The following is a 15,853-nucleotide window of genomic DNA, read 5'->3' as shown; positions in this document are numbered from 1 at the left end:
TGTTGACACTAAAAGTAACCAGTTAAATCTAATTAAGAAATATATTTAAGAGTCTCTCCTAAAAGCACACAATACTAAACTAAAACGTGGCTATGATTTTAAGCCTAATGCTACCAGTAATAATCATTAGTACCACTAGTAATAATAAAATTAACAATACCGCCACTAATAACAAATGAATTTACTGTGGACACCTTGAATATAACTAAACATAATTGAAATGCAAATCTGGTCTCTTGTGCCTGCCTTTTGATATCTGACAAATTCTAGGAAAAGATGCACAAGAAAAAACATCATGACAAGCTTCCAAAATCCAGAGTTGTTGATTTAGGAAAACCAGTTTTCTGAGTCAGACTTCCTCATTATTATTATTTCTGTAAAACTGACATAGTATGCCTGCTCATGTATACAAACTGATGCTTTGATTTACAAATAAGATGGAATAAAAAGTATTTTCCGTGACTGATTTTTTTGAAAGAAAAATACTTTTTGAATGGTTTATTTTTTTCCCTCAGTAACACATTATTCTCACTGAATATGAAATCAAACTTTGGTTTGTTACTATTAAAAATGAACATAAATGTATCACTAGAGTAATATAATCCTATTATCATTTTATTAGATAAGCAGTGACAATGTTGTGTTTGTAACAGCCTCTAGAGATACAATAAATCTAGCAGGGGAATGTCAGCCTGGGCCAAGACAGATTAAATGTAGAGAACTGGAATATAGTTCCCAGTAAACAAACACTTTGAGGTCAGGGGGTCGTACTTGCTCAGCTGTTCTTCATAAGCCTTATTGGAAATAACTTTCATACCATCACTGAGTATATTTCATGCTACCGAGGGCCAAGTACAGTTGTGATATAAATGATTTCTAAGAGTGTAAAATGATCAAAAAGCAATATGTAAATGGAAAATCAGGATGATGTTAGACATCCAATGGGTGCAATTTGTAAGATCTGCTCTTTTGTGGGGAAAAATTCATCCCGCTTGGAAGCTTGTGCAAATTCCCATTGACAAATGAGCTGATTTGGCCCCAGCAACCCTGTGATTAATACAACAAAAACTAAGGCTAACTATATTTGAATTTAGAAGAGGGCTAGGAAGAATATTCAGCCAATGAACTCTCCCTTGGCGGTTGACTAATTGCAGCAGAATGGGGACCGCAAGTCAACAAAGGTCTGGGAAGGAGAGAGAGAACTACAGATTGAATTTGCTTTTGGCATCTATTCTAACAGGGAGAAAAATGCCTGGATCTGAGAATGCTAAAATAAATATATATGTGCAGTTTATTATGGGTAAAGTTCTCAAAAACTGTTAAGATAACTTGGTGTCTATCACCCAATTTTAAGGAAATGCTGCGCTACTTACAGGCAATATTAGTAACAGATAGTGTTGACAAGCCCAGTCAGGTTTCAGTGGCAGCATTTTAGCAGGCAGTTTCATAAAGCTTTAAAAAGTCTCCTTCAGCACAAACAAGGTATATTCAAAATATTCAGATATACAGACCAAATGCTGCCCACTAGCGTATCCCAGTAAAGATAACTGAAATACACACTGTAAAAACAGATTCTGACCATGGTGTTTGTGTACAAAACACTTACTACAGGCCCAACAGATCCTTTGCCATGTAGTGAACTAAAGCCATATGTCATGGCTGTGACATCACTGTGTTTTTAAAAGAGTAAGAGTTGTTACCCATCTTAATAATGTAAATTATATTTTGATTGAAAGATTCCACTTCCAAAACACAACAACATGCAACAACAATTTGGACAATATTGCTAACTTTGCTACATTATAATGTAAAATATTTATTGGCAAAAGGGAGAGCCATTTATTAAATATGTTTCTTTTTGTAGAAAGTTGTAGAAATGTAAGCACTGCAGTATTCTGCCTTTTTAAAATATTCCTTATACAAGGCAATTAATCTGTGAAATAAGAAAAGGTATGAAAGTTTAAAAAAAAAGATAGGATATGTGTGGTAAAAATATAGTTTGCATTTCTAAGTGGTGCTGATCAAATAAAATCAGAAAGACTGCGTTACTTTCTGTATGTAAATTTGCACAGCAAATCCAACATACTCTTCTCTGTACAATGTTAGTATACACAATAGAATAACAAATAATCAGGGGGATGAATTAAAGACAAATTTTAATTTTAGCACTGTGCTTCCTAGTAATTGATTTGTACGTAATGTATGTAACAATATGCTTATTATTTTTCATAGAATTTAAGAACTCATAATGTAGGTGTTTCAGAACTCAAGCAGTAGAAGAAGGTGAGAACCGAGACTCAAGATCTGTTGACCGAGAAGTTTTCCGTACAAATAGCAACACAAGAGGTTTAGACCGCTCTCCAAGCTGAATGTGGGGCTACGGGGAAAAGCAGCGTCAGTCGCCCTCTGTCTCAAGCGCCAGGCCAGGCACAACCTCTCACAAGTGTGCTGCATGACCTGACAGCCCTTCTCCTCGGTGTAGAGTCAAGCATGAGCACGAACTCCTGCATCAGTCGGGTGGTATCGGCCTCGGCAGGGAGTTGTGGAGCAGCACCAAGCTCCCCAGTTCGAGCACATGATGCGACAGATGCAGCTGCTCAGGGAGCCAAGGAGCAAGGAAAACTAGCAAAGCGGTGGAGACACAAGAACTGCTAGAGCCAGGATAGGGGACCAGGAGACAGCATTAGTATGAGGACTTAGACATCTTTAGATCCTTTAAGAAAAATATGTAGCATTATGAGAAAATAGGAAAGCTGCCAAGCTTCTTGCAGATACAGTATAGAGACTTCTGTGCTCTGTCAGCTGTGGCAGCCAGTGCTGGAGGGGGACCCAGAAGGGGATACAAGAAGCACGCTGTAGGTAGCTGTGGAAAGTGTCTTTCTACCTTCAGTCCCTCAGGGTTAAGTGCTGTGCCCTGACATACAAGAACTTTGAAATCACATTGCTTGTTTGTTTCCTACCACATGCGGTTTTCCTGCCTCTGAAAACAAAATGTTGGTCATTTGGGAGCTTCCTATTACTTTCAGATAGCAAAGATAAAAGGCTGGGAGAAATAGTAAATCTACCAAGGCATACCAAACAAAGGTATTTACCTGTTCTATGTCTGCTAAGATTTAACTGACACCTACTCAGTGGTCATTTACATGCAGTCCTGTGTATGCCAGTAAGAGGTATGCTAGAAGGAAAAAAAACCCCTTGCAAACATCATAAATAAGAAATGAAACACTCCCCCAGACCTGGGTCTCCAGTGCACATTTATTAATTACACACCAGAGAGTAAAGCCTCAGTATGTGCAAGCATTTAATTCATTATTTGCATTTATTAAAAACATTCCTTTTCACTTTAACAATACAGTAACCCAACAGTGAAATAACAGCAATTCAAATGCGGTCATTTACAGACATGCGGTTTCTTGTGCCCATTGTACAGTGCAGCGCTGCCAAGTCTCACACCTTAGGAGTAAGCTCTTGCTCTCTCCTCTGTCACACACGTACATGCACACACATACAAAATTTACATGTCTGCTCTCACCTATACTCTTTTGGGAAAACCCACAAATTTCATCAATCTCACTCATACAGATTTAAAAATCCTGGCAGCTTTTGAATAGCTTTTCTTCATCAGCTGCAATTAAGTGTTGGAAAAGAAATCCAAAATATACAGAGAGAGACTTTCTCCTTAATAGGAAATGTTAGCAATAGTATGTGATTTCTAATATGTTCCAAAGTTTTGCCACGCCATCTTACTGGAAGGCAAAGTCTGCATGCCCTGTGATTAGATTTCCTTAAACGCTGGGCAATTCAGTGTTGTCAGCCATAATATAAAACATCATTTATAACTATTTAACTGTTTTAAGAGTATAGTTAATAGCTTTCTGTAACATGATCTTAAAGAAGTTGATTAAGTGTGCTTTACAACGTGACCAGAAAGAGCTTCCGATTAGTGACATCGATATATATATTTTACATCTCACATGGCCCATACTTTTAAAAGTTGGGAGTGTTGAAATAGGAGTCAAACCAAAATGAAATCAAATCATTAGAACCGAATCGTTTCCTTACCACACTTCATCAATATCATCATGTCACGCCAATAGATTGAATATCCACAACATAAAGTACCTTTCTCTGGTAATAAAACCTAGAAATATATAATTTTTCTGTCACTCATACAAAGCAAAGATGGGCCTCAGGGGGAGAATTCAGGGCTGAATCCAAAACTCGTCATGGCTTTGGTTCAGGCTGTAACATAGAAAGTAAACAGAAAAAATGTTAGGCTCTGGATCTGAATAAAAGTTCAAATATATCCAAGGTTAAACAGATGTGACAGGGACCCATTTCTAATTTCAAGGCTATAAATTGCTAAAGGAGCTCACAGGTTTAAAAAGATAGTGTAGTTACGAAAATAGTAAACGTTTTCCAAACATGCAAGACTCTGTTCCCTGGGAGCCCGTAATTGCCCCACACTTCCTTTGGCAATTCCGGTTAGCTGCTTACAGTTTTTATTCCTTGTTCATCTTGTGCCTGAAGAGGGACTAGTTTCATCCTGGCAAAGAAAGTCTCAGTATAATTACAAAGCAGGGGAATTTTTATGTCCCAGACTGAATTTCAAACTTCCTTGGAATCTAGTAATGTTCAAATCCAGTTACTGCATTCACATACATTTTTATCTTATTTAATATTTCTATCAAAACCACAATTGTAATTTGCCATTGTATACTTGTCCTCATATTTATGCACTTCAGAAATTGAGACACTAAGAAAAGGGTTCTGCCAGCTTTTTATTTCCAAATAAATACCCTGGTGAAATGTATTTTGCCAAGAAAATGAGACATATGTTATTTGGGAATTGTACATATAGACACAAAAAGAGAGGGAACAGATTTTTTTCAGCCTTATGAAGAGAGGGCCACAGGGAGACCCTATTGCTGTCTGCAACCAGCTAAGCAGAGGGTGTAGAAAAGATGGAACCAAACTCTTTTCAGAGGTGCACAGCGAAAGGACAAGAGGCAAGAGACAAAACTGGAACATGGGAAATTCAATTTGATATAAAGAAACTTTTTTACAATAAGTGTTTTCAACCACTGGAAGAGGTCCTCTAAGTGACGGTGGAATCTCCATCCTTGGAGCCATTCAAAATGTGGCCGGGCAATGCCCTGAGCAACATGGTCTCCTTTGACCTGCTCTGGAGGTCCCTTCCAACGTCCATAGTTCTGCATCTATGACATATATAGGGAGAATTTCATCAAAAAGATACTTGACATTCACCATTTTTTCCTTAAAAAAACACCCAAATATTGGCTAAACACTGATTCTACATGCTTAGAGTACAATTCTAGTATACATGAAAAGTATACCATTTGTTGTAAAATACTGGCTTGAATGAAAACAGTTTCCTGTTACTGAAATCAGTGGGGTTGGAAAGGTGAAAATCAAGTCAGAAGGAGATGGGATTATTGCCGTCATACTTGTAATAAGCTTTTCTAATTGAATTAGTGTCTTAGTGTTAGAGAGCCTCACAAGTCTAGGGATTCACTAGAAATGCTGATATCAAACTTCTTTTTTATTTTACAATTTTAAATATTTAGTGGAGAATGTAGGCAAAGATAGAAAAATAGTGGGTTTTTTCCTACTCAGGAGCAAGTTTTCCAAAAGATTTATATCACATCGACGAATTTCAGGAGATAGTATCTCATGATACCTGCCTAGAAAATTCAGACTGATTAAGGCAGTCAACCACTAATTCTCAGAGCAAGTGCAAATTTCACCAGTTCCAATCACATTTTTCTTGATTCAAATCTTTGTTTGTACCAGTACAAGCATATTGATTGTTGATCCTGGGATCACAGTGCCCAACTTGTCCATTTGGGTAAAGTCCTTCACTTCTCAAAGGGGCAATAACAAAATGAGAAAAGGCTCTGCACCATCTTTCTGTAGAATAGCTATAAATTCTAGAGGGATAAGATTGGCATCTAAACTTAGGATACAAATACATACATGAGAACACTTATTAAATCATACATTTATTTCAGTAAGAAATGTTCTTAATTTGAATAACTGAATAAATATTTTTATATTATATATTATAACCACTATATATATGTGGTTAAGATACAGAGTTTAAAATACTTTTTTTCCTGAAAATTGTGGATATAAGTACAAGAAAAGACAAGATTACTCTTGATTTATTTGTCCTGATATTTACACTGTACATGTGACAACCAGCATATGTAGTTTGTTTTACCTCTTACATATGCATTTAGCAATAGAAATAATAATACTGAATTATGATTAAACCATAACTAACTCTTTTGACTGAATGAACATTTATGAACTGAGCATGGAAATATCTCAAGTTTCTTAAAAAACTCAGAATTGGGGATAATTTTTTTTTTTTAAATTAGGAAGCAAGAGTTTTTTTTCCAGGCATTCACTGTAAAAACTTTGTTAGCTGCCAAAGAACATCTTTATTCCAAACTTCCCATTATATTCCCATAAACCAGTATTATAATGGTATTAAGTGAAAGCAAAACTACTTAGTCTTACCAACATTGAGACTCCCCATCTAGGGACTGGAAACCCCAAGCTCTTCCCAAGCCCCAGCCCACATGAGAACAGCGTCTCGTGACTCTTAGACAGCCCTTTATCAGCTCATACAGAGCAAAGAGCAGCGAGGAGAAGAAATGGAGGACAGAGATAAGAAGAAATAGCTCTCCCCACCTCCTTAGAAATATTTATTGCTTTTCTGATTAAACTACTAGTTTCATTTTCCACTACAAAAATTGATCTAGTCTTAAAGGAGAGAGTGCTGCACATACACTTCTTGTGTCTTCTAAAATGATCTATTAGTACAATGCAGGGAATTTATTGCTTTCCAGGGAAAATGGAATATATGGATGACATAAGAGATTATTAGTTGTGTATAAAAATCAAAGGATTACTTAGTGACCTGTGATACACCTGAAGACATAAGACTGTTTTCAGAAACAAGAAGCGCAAAACAGAGGCAAGTACAATGAATAACCTTAATTGAAAGGACAGTTTCTATGCTCCAGCTTAGTTTCATTTCTGTTAGGACTGACCATGAAAAAGCTGGTGAACTTGTCAAAAACCTAAGTCAATAATTCTAATCATTAATTCTATAATATTCCATAATATCATATTAATTCTAGTAATAATATTATGTCTCTCCACAAAACCTGTTTGTTGAGAATACACATGAAAACATATAAGAAACAGTAGCAGCAAAGAGGTAAAGGTGATATTGAAGACAGCTTGTGGTAACAACCAACGTTGGGCGTACTGGGAGAAGTCCCACATACAGATGATGGTTAATCATCGCTGTTCGTTGTTACTCAGCCCCATTCCTCTGTAAGTGATCTATGACTCGACTTTGGATGAAAATCAAGTAGAGTCAGTGTGTTTATGAGGTAATGTACTTCCATGGAGATCTGCCAATGCATGCAAGCAGGGGAACTGCGTGTGAGCATTTACGGTCACTCTTATCTCACCCCTCCGTCGGCTTGGGAAGACCTGCAAAGGCTGGGAGATTAATGGTGGCGAGTTACGAGGTGCAAGCACGCCTGTGTTTTGGAAGTGGGACCGAGGAGGAGATGATTGAATTAGGGTATGTGAGTATTATAGAGGTAATGCTGTAATAACGAACATGAAGGGAGGGAACTGCGGTAAGGGGCAGGTGCACTTTATGGAGGTAACAGCTGCACGGCTCTGCTCATGCTGGGAACACAGCCCTGACCAGGCCCTCTCGCCCCCCCGCTGCAGGCGTGTGCCTGTGACAGGCCGCGAAGGCCTGAGGCGCCTGACGCGGGGCGGGCCTGGCCTGGCCTGGCCGGACCCCCTGACCGGCGCCGGCCGTTCCCCGCCGGCGGCCCGCCCCCGCGCGGGCAGGGCCAGGGCTGGAAGTGACGCGGGCGGGCGGGGTTGTGAGGCGCTGATGGCGGAGGCCGCATGTTGACGTCTCCGGCGCCCTCTGCGTCTATCTAGGTAAGGGGCTCTACCGGGCCTGGCTGGGGGGGACGGGCAGGTCTGACACCCTCTTTCCTGACGGCCTCCGGCAGCTACGGGAGCGGGCGGGGCCGCTAGGCCGCGGGCCTCAGTTCTGCGCCACCGGGAAGCCGGTCCTTCCCCCCCCTTTCCCCCCCCGTCCTCCCCAGCTGTCTTGGGCCGGTCGTAGTCGGGTAGAGGAGAAAGCGGGGAGCGGCGGCCGTTGCGGGGAGCGCGGGGCCTTGGGCGGCCGTGCTGTGCGCGGCGGCGAGTGTATTGTGAAGGCCCGGAGCAAAGGTGATCCGCGGCGGGCAGGTGAGGCCGCTGACGGGGCAGGAGGGGTAGGGAAGGGGCGGGAGGCGGCAAGGCGCAGGCCGGCCCCGCGGGGCGGGGGAAGGCAGGGCAGGTTGGGGCCTGGGGTGTCAGGTGTGCCCCGTCCCGCCGGGACCGCAGCTGGAGGACTCCGGGAGGAGCTGGCTGGGGCGGTGCGACTCGTCCTGCTTTTGTTTTTCCTGCCCGACGAGTTTTTCCTCCTTCCGTCCTTCTCGGTGCGTAAAACCAAACACGTCGTTCAGCCTCCCAGAGGGAATCGCTTGTCATGTCGGTAATGAAGCCTAAGCGTAGCTCTTCCGCCTTCTCCTCCTCCTCTCCTGTTTCCCAACCGGTAGCTGTGAGCTAAGTAAGCAAGCACCCAGCACCCCTAAACTATCCTTGAACTGTAAGTAGATCTCAGCTTCACCTAAGCTCCGGGGATTTTCCTGCTGGGGAACAGTAATCCCAGATGATTCTGCTGGTCTGTACAAGTTCAGATTTGTGAGTAGTTCTGCTTTGGGCTTGGAAACCAGCCTCCCTTTACAGGTTTCACTAAGGCTAGTACTCAGCTGTGGTAGCTGGCAACCAGTGTGCAGAAATGAATGTTCGGGTTTTTTTTTTTTTTTGGTGGGTATTTTGTGTTTTTTTTTGTAGTATATGCTTAGAATAAACTATACAATTTTTAAAATAGACCTATTTAAAATCAGTTGTTTTTGTTATTAGTGCTTTGTTTATTCTTTTTGTACTTATGGGTAATGAAAACTGAAACAGTCTGTTTCATGTCAATATTATTTGGCTTCAGGTACTACTAAATTACTAAAAATGAATTAATTTGTTGCACTTGAAAAAAAAAAAAAAGGCTATTCTATTTATTTTAGAATTGTAGAAACTGCTGCTTCATAGCATTTATAGTTCAGAGTGGATTTGAGAGATTTCTTAAATGTAATCCTCTATTTTGAGAGGTGTGGGAGTTTTCAGGGTTTTACTATGCTGTAAAATTTCCTACGCTCTTCTGGACTTCGAAACTAGATAACAGATAGGATTTATGTGTACTCTATTGTCTCTCAAAAGCTGTCTTTTGCTCTTTACTCAGTTTGTTGCTTGTGTAAGTTCTTGTTTTTGTCCTTTATATCTGTTTATCTTCACAAGCTTGGCATTTTATCCTATTACTTGTTCAGAGTACAAACCTGCTTTTTATTTAACATCTTATACATCAAAATAACGTCATGGCTGCCTGTATGTACTTCATGTGTTACACTAAATTGGGCAGTAATAAGCTTAAAACATTGAGGGCGTAAACCTAAAAAAATCCCTGTTTACCTTTTCCTTGTTTCGAATGATGAATAGGTGTTTACTTCAGAGTGCATTTTATTTCAGAAAACATGAGCTCTTTGCTACTTATTTTTTAACTGGTGAAAAGAAATTTTAAAAGTCTACAGGAAATACACAGACAGCCTTTAATCTTTGAACTTCTTGAGACTTGCAGTGGCCCATCCCTTTTTGGGATTGGTTTCCACATGTATCTTCAATGAAAGTAATATATTGTGTCACATACTTGGCAGTTACCTCATTCAAGGTGTGAATTTGCTTGGTCAGTATAAAAGTACTTTTAATAGCAATTGCAAGAATAGGATGGCTTATCTTTCTAGAAATGTGTTAGATATATAAGGCCCCAATCCTCCTAATAGCAAATGTTTTGACAAATCTGTGATTGTACGTTGAAGTCAAACACTTGAAACTTCTCAGTTGCCCATCTTATATTTTTGGCAGATACTGCAGAATCTGAGGAAGGGACATTCTTGTTCTGTTTGTGAAGCATTTTGCATTGCTCTCATTTTTAACACTATGTATCCTGAATGAGGTGGTGAATGGAAAGCATGATTAAAAGCTTTTGCAGTCCAACTGATCAGTGTTAATCTGTCAAACTGCATGCATACCTAAATGTTCGTGCTGTCAGTGAAGTCCATTGTTTATGGTAATGAAACTAAACATGCAGGGCTGGGAGCGTATATGTTACAGTGAGAACAGTAAAAGATGCCCACAGACTGCTAACAGGGCAAGAGAACTCTTTTGAAGAAGGGGGGAAAAAAAAAACCCAACCCAAACAAAACCCTCCTGTTTATCTAAACTTTCTTGGTTTTTAAAAATGTCTTAAAATGAAACTTTACTTTTACGGGGGGGGGGGGGGGGAGAGAAAAACTTCATATATAAAAATGCTGTGAAAAGCATTGAGCAGTACAGATTCTGAGAAAAGTTTGAAGTACGGAAACCACAGAGTTTTTTCTCCTTCCCTGCCACATCCAGAACGATTAAGAATATTTCATTAAGTTAGAATCCTGCTTTGTTTTCACACTACTGCTTTTATTTCCCCCTTTCTGCCACTGTATCTGAGATACAATGCTGGGGGCATTCAGCTAAGCAATGCTTTCTCTCCATCTTGATGTCATCACTGAAATGACTGCCCTTGTATTCTGAGAAATTATTGTTTTGGAGTGATGCTGAGGCAGTGCACTTTGGTGGACTTGGTCTATAGCTATCTGTCTTCAGAACAGAGGAACTGATTGTTAGGTTTCTCTGTCTTGTATATTTCAAATAGGTTAATTCTTGTAACTTAACTCATTTTTCCACTGTATTGAAGTAGCAACTTCTACAATTTTGTTACAGATCGATCATGTCATCCTTTCAAGAAGTTCCATCTTCAGCAAACACTTTGCAGACTTCCAATTTTGCACATGTGATTTTTCAAAATGTGGCAAAAAGTTATCTTCCGAACACACACCTTGAGTGTCACTACACTCTGACCCAGTTTATCCATCCTCATCAGAAAGACTGGGTTGGTATTTTCAAGGTAAGTAAAACTTGTTCTATTGCTATTTCTCAAATGTTTACTGTCTTCTCTCTTACCAATTAAAAAAAAAAGATTCCAACAACAGTAAAAGCTGTCTCATAAACTTAAGTGGAAGATCACTTAAGCGATGTGTTGGTTCTTGGTATTAGAGTGTGATTTCTGTAACAAAGATCAAACTGGAGATCAAAACTAGAGGAATGGGTACACTTTAAGTCTGGAGTAAAGGGAAGGTGTGATGCGGTGGTGTCATGCAAAATTAAATGGAGATGATTTGAGAAGAGATGTGTGGGCACAGAGTGACATTGTGAACAGGACTATGTGAAGAACGTGAGCTAAAGTAAGTGTGAATGTGTGTGGAAAGAACAAAAACTAAGCTGGAGATATCCTGACCCACATCCCTGACTCATTTTTGTTGCTAGAACAGGCTCAACAGTATAGATCACTAAAATTATTCAAAACGGACCCTTGAAAAAAGGAAGAGGGGTGAGGCCACATCTAAGTTATTTGGAATTATTTTTAAAGGTTGATAAAGTTTCATTTATGGGATTAGAAATTAATTCTTACATCTGCTTCTGTTTAAGACCTTGATCTATGTTTCTTTGTGAGTATAGCTCCTAGTAGATGATGCTTAAATTCCTTACTTGAATGGTTAATAGAAGTTTTGATTTGGGCTTTAAAGAAGTGATGCTTTGGCAGTGGGGAAGGGAGAAAGGTAACAGTTACTGTAACAGTCCACTGTTTAAGAATGTAAATGCTTGACTTCACTGTAATCTGCAGATCACCAGTAGATTGTTAAGTCTTTATTCAAGATAAATTACTCTTCTGCAAAATAGAAGTACTGTGCTCTATAACAAAGCAGAAGCATTTTTAATGCTATATGCAATGAGTATACAGTCACTAAATTGTGCAAGGGAGGCATTATCGTACAAACAGGCACATTTTTCTAGTGGGAAGTTTTAAAAAGTATGTGTATATATGTCCTGATTATCTGCAAAGTTTTGACAAATAGTGTAACTGAGCACGCTTGAATGTTTAGTTAACGGCATTAATGAAACTTTAAAAAAAATCTTTATCAAAACTTTAAAGAGGGTGCTGTTCATATTATACATAAGCATTTTGAAATTATTTAAATGTAACTTGAGAAGCGAATGTTGTGGCTTTGTCTGTTGATCTAAGTGAGGTAGGCGATCAGACAGGACCCTAAAAATACTAATTAGGAAAATTAAAAAAAAAAGAAGCATGAAGCAGTTTTTCAGTGACTACACAAAATGCTGTGTACAATGTACAGATATCTTTGATTTCGTCTTGACTGTGATGATAGATTTTGTAAACTATTGAGGTATGAGTTTTTATTCTACTTTAGCAGCGGCAGGTAATGCAGATTTGGCAGTCATTTGAGGAACATGTTGAGCTGGCATAAGGTAGTACTAGTGCTGAAAGAAACATCTCCTTTTATGCAGGGTGGCTTATTTCTTGTGCTTCCTCTCCTTTATGTGAAACAAGCTCTTGTGTGATGAATCAAATCAGGGAATTGATTAAGACCAACATTTTGGGACTGAATTTTTTTTTAATGGAATTCCCCAGCTGAATTTCCAGTTTATCTAATTCTCGTCAACATGAGGGAAGGAAGCATTGCGAGATGGGGAAAAGGATGAAAATTGTTTTCTTTTTGTGACTATGACAGCTTATACTGAGTAAGTGTTACAAATATACTGTCTTAGTATAGTTGTAGTACAGTGAGTTAAATGGAGCCAGCTGTCCAACTGTATCTGCGTCTACAAATACGTAAACATTACCCATACACATACAGTAAAATAAATTGTGAAAATGTGGTCATCTTGGGATAGATAATAGACAGAAGTTGTACTATCCTATGATCTGAGTGTAAAAATGAGTGACTTCCAGAGAACTGATTGTTCCTGGACAATCAACAAACCACCTGGAGGTTGTTTGAAAACTGATGAAACAGGCAGGGGTTTTATCATTTACCTTTCTAAAACACATAAGAAGGATGTGATGCATGTTTCATAAAGTGATTTTCAGCATTTAAAAAAAAAAAAAGGCAAATCTTGACTAATTAGGAGAACAATAATTAATGGCCTTCTGTATTGCCCTAGTATGCAAGGAAAGTGAGGATTCTGTGAGAAAAATCAAAACATCGATTCACTGACTGTTCATGTAGTGGGAATAGAAGTCCACCTTGTCTTTCTGAGGTGAATAAATTGCTTAGAAAACAAACCTGTTTAAGCTGGTGTCACTTAACCTTTGCCTGGAATTGCACAGAAAGTTACTAGTGTTGTAATAGTGAATACTGGACAGAGGGACAAGGCACCTAGTTTAAAAACAAACAAAAAATCCCCAGCCAAAAAAACTTAGTGGTAATTTCAGATTAGTGTAGAAAATAAGTATGGAATAAGATTTTATTTTTTCTTTTTCCCCTGTGAACAGTGTGTTGGTTTTGGTTCTAATGTTGACTTTTGTTCCGTTTTTTAGGGGGCAATGGCTTCAACTGTATTCTGTCCTGTGTTTGCTCAATTGGTTAGCTAAGAATTTTTTTAATGAACTGAACAAAATCTATAAGTACCTTTTTAAGTGAATGGTTTTTACTTAGGTTGCAAGTCCAAGTACATTTCTTCAGCAGCAATGATGTCTTGAGTAGATACTGGTTATTTGTATTCTTCTGTTATCCTGTTTGTTTTGCTAGTCCAGCTGTTTGTGCAGCTGCACAGTGAAATGGATCAGGGAAGTGATCTGCCAGAAAAATACAGCCCCTCCTCCTCCAGCTTTTACCACCTTATTTCACAACTGGTTTGGTTCTTCAGCTTGATGACTGTGTGATGCAATGGGCAACTGTGCTGGCATCACTGTGATGGAAACAAGTGGACTAGGAAGGTGTGTGGGAGAAGGGCTACGCCTACTTTATTGACATGGCTGCTTAATGTGGAATGACAGTTGAAGCTTCTTTTTCAAATCTTTTTAAGGTTCTGTTCTGAAGAGCAGCTTTTAAGGGTTTGGTTTGTCAGTTTGGTTCCTTTTTAAATGGAAATGGAGCTAATAGTTCCAGAAGCAAAACCTGATTTCATATACTGACTCTTAATTTATAGCTTGTGAGTTTTTTAAATGTTTCCATAGTATGCACTACATGTCTAATAGATTCTTTTTATTCCATATACGTTTGCATTTGTGATTGTTGTAGTTGCCATTAGTGTTGTGCAGCTTACGTGAAAAGTGATGTTAGAAATGGAATCCTTGGTAGGAGTCATAAAGTGCTTATAAAAGTTTCTTTCTGTGTGTCTTATTGTGGTTATTTATTAATTTATGTATTTATTACAGAACTTCATTTTGCTCTTCATTGTATCAGTTTTTCCCACCTGGTATATGTTCTTTTTCACTTGCTAGATTTAATGCTTGTGAGTTTTTCCCCCCTCACTAAGAATGTTTCCAGTTTTCTGTGTCTACTGAGTATTCCACTCTCATCACTGAGTATTGGCTTCTATTTTGTACTATGAAAAGATAATGGCTTCAATGAAAGGTACCACAGCAGGTTCCTTCATGTTTGCAGTTGTTTATTTAGATACCTTCTCAAGGATATTTTACGAAGCAACTTAAAATAAGGAGCCAAGGCAAGATAAAGTACTGCCTGCCTGTTCCTCTTCAGAGGCATCAGAAAGGTCTTGTTGGGAGGTAGAATAGGTCTAGAACCTCAGACCTGAGCTAGGGCTTTGTGGCATACAGCATTATGACAAAGAACTAAATAAATCGGCAAACAAATAAGAGTTCTTCTAAAACTGAACACATTCTACCAACTTCTCTGCATATGTTGTAGATGAAATTTTTTTTTTTTGTTGTTCCCAGCGTGATTTAAGTTGCTAAATGTTGAACTTTTGTAATGCTAAGCGTAAGGCACTTCGTGGTGGTGGTAGTAGGTTTAAAACTTCCCGAGAAAGTAATTTTCTATTGTTTAGAAAAATGCAAACCCAGTGTTCGTAAACTGAAAGGGTAATGTTGAATATAGGAGAATTATTTCAGATATACCAGTTTTCTTACCAACTAGGTGTATCTAAAGGCATACACTACTTTTGGGATTGGATCTTTGGCAAAAACTTGGAGGGGCAGGAAGTACAATAATGAAGATGTTACCCTTCACAGCAGAAGTTCTGAATATGCAACATTTTTGTTCTTTTTGTATATATTCATCTTTCTTTTTCTTCCTTGTACCCTACAGGAGGCTTAAAATCAGGTTTTGACTCAGTCTTCAAATCGGTTGTCTTTCATTACTGCTATTTCTTTTTGCTTTTGTGACATTCTGGAGGGTCACCTGTAATCAAGTGCCAAAAGATCTTGATTAGTTATGTCCTTACTTGTTACCAAGAGACAAAAAAAAAAGGGCAGTTGTACAGATAAGTTTTACAGTCTAGTACTTGGCATGGACTTCCTGAGCCTGAGTCCCTCTTCACGCAGTTTTATGGGAACTAGAATTTGGGATCAGCTTTCCCTCTAGTGAGGGTTTCTGTGCAGAAGAACCTGATGATTCCTAGTGTAGAGGCAAAGGGGAGAAGGCTTATCATTCTTGATCGATTTTATAGGAGATCTGTACTCCCAGAATGATCCAAGACCAGTATCCCCTCTTTATTCTTCTCTGCTTATCTCTTGTTAATCAAAATCTGGAGAGGCCCTTACAGTAATCCC

The 15,853-nt window shown here is 38.9% G+C and overlaps 1 protein-coding gene across 2 annotated transcripts in view; it reads left to right on the top strand.

The window, feature by feature from the left end:
• The first annotated feature begins 7,608 nt into the window (after positions 1-7,608).
• The window catches only part of TAX1BP1 (Tax1 binding protein 1), a 67,626-nt gene continuing 59,381 nt past the window's right edge, over positions 7,609-15,853 (top strand). For both annotated transcript variants that reach the window (XM_050915689.1, XM_050915688.1), the window contains exons 1-2: positions 7,609-7,627; positions 10,981-11,164. In XM_050915689.1, coding sequence (XP_050771646.1) covers positions 7,614-7,627; positions 10,981-11,164 — 198 coding nt within the window. In that variant the 5' untranslated portion in view covers positions 7,609-7,613. The remainder of the gene's footprint in view (positions 7,628-10,980; positions 11,165-15,853) is intronic.

This window comes from Gymnogyps californianus, chromosome 2 (genome assembly GCF_018139145.2).
Source record: "Gymnogyps californianus isolate 813 chromosome 2, ASM1813914v2, whole genome shotgun sequence".
NCBI classification, from domain to species: domain Eukaryota; kingdom Metazoa; phylum Chordata; class Aves; order Accipitriformes; family Cathartidae; genus Gymnogyps; species Gymnogyps californianus.
Note: the sequence above shows the minus strand (reverse complement) of the source record. Positions and strands in the feature narration are given on the sequence as shown.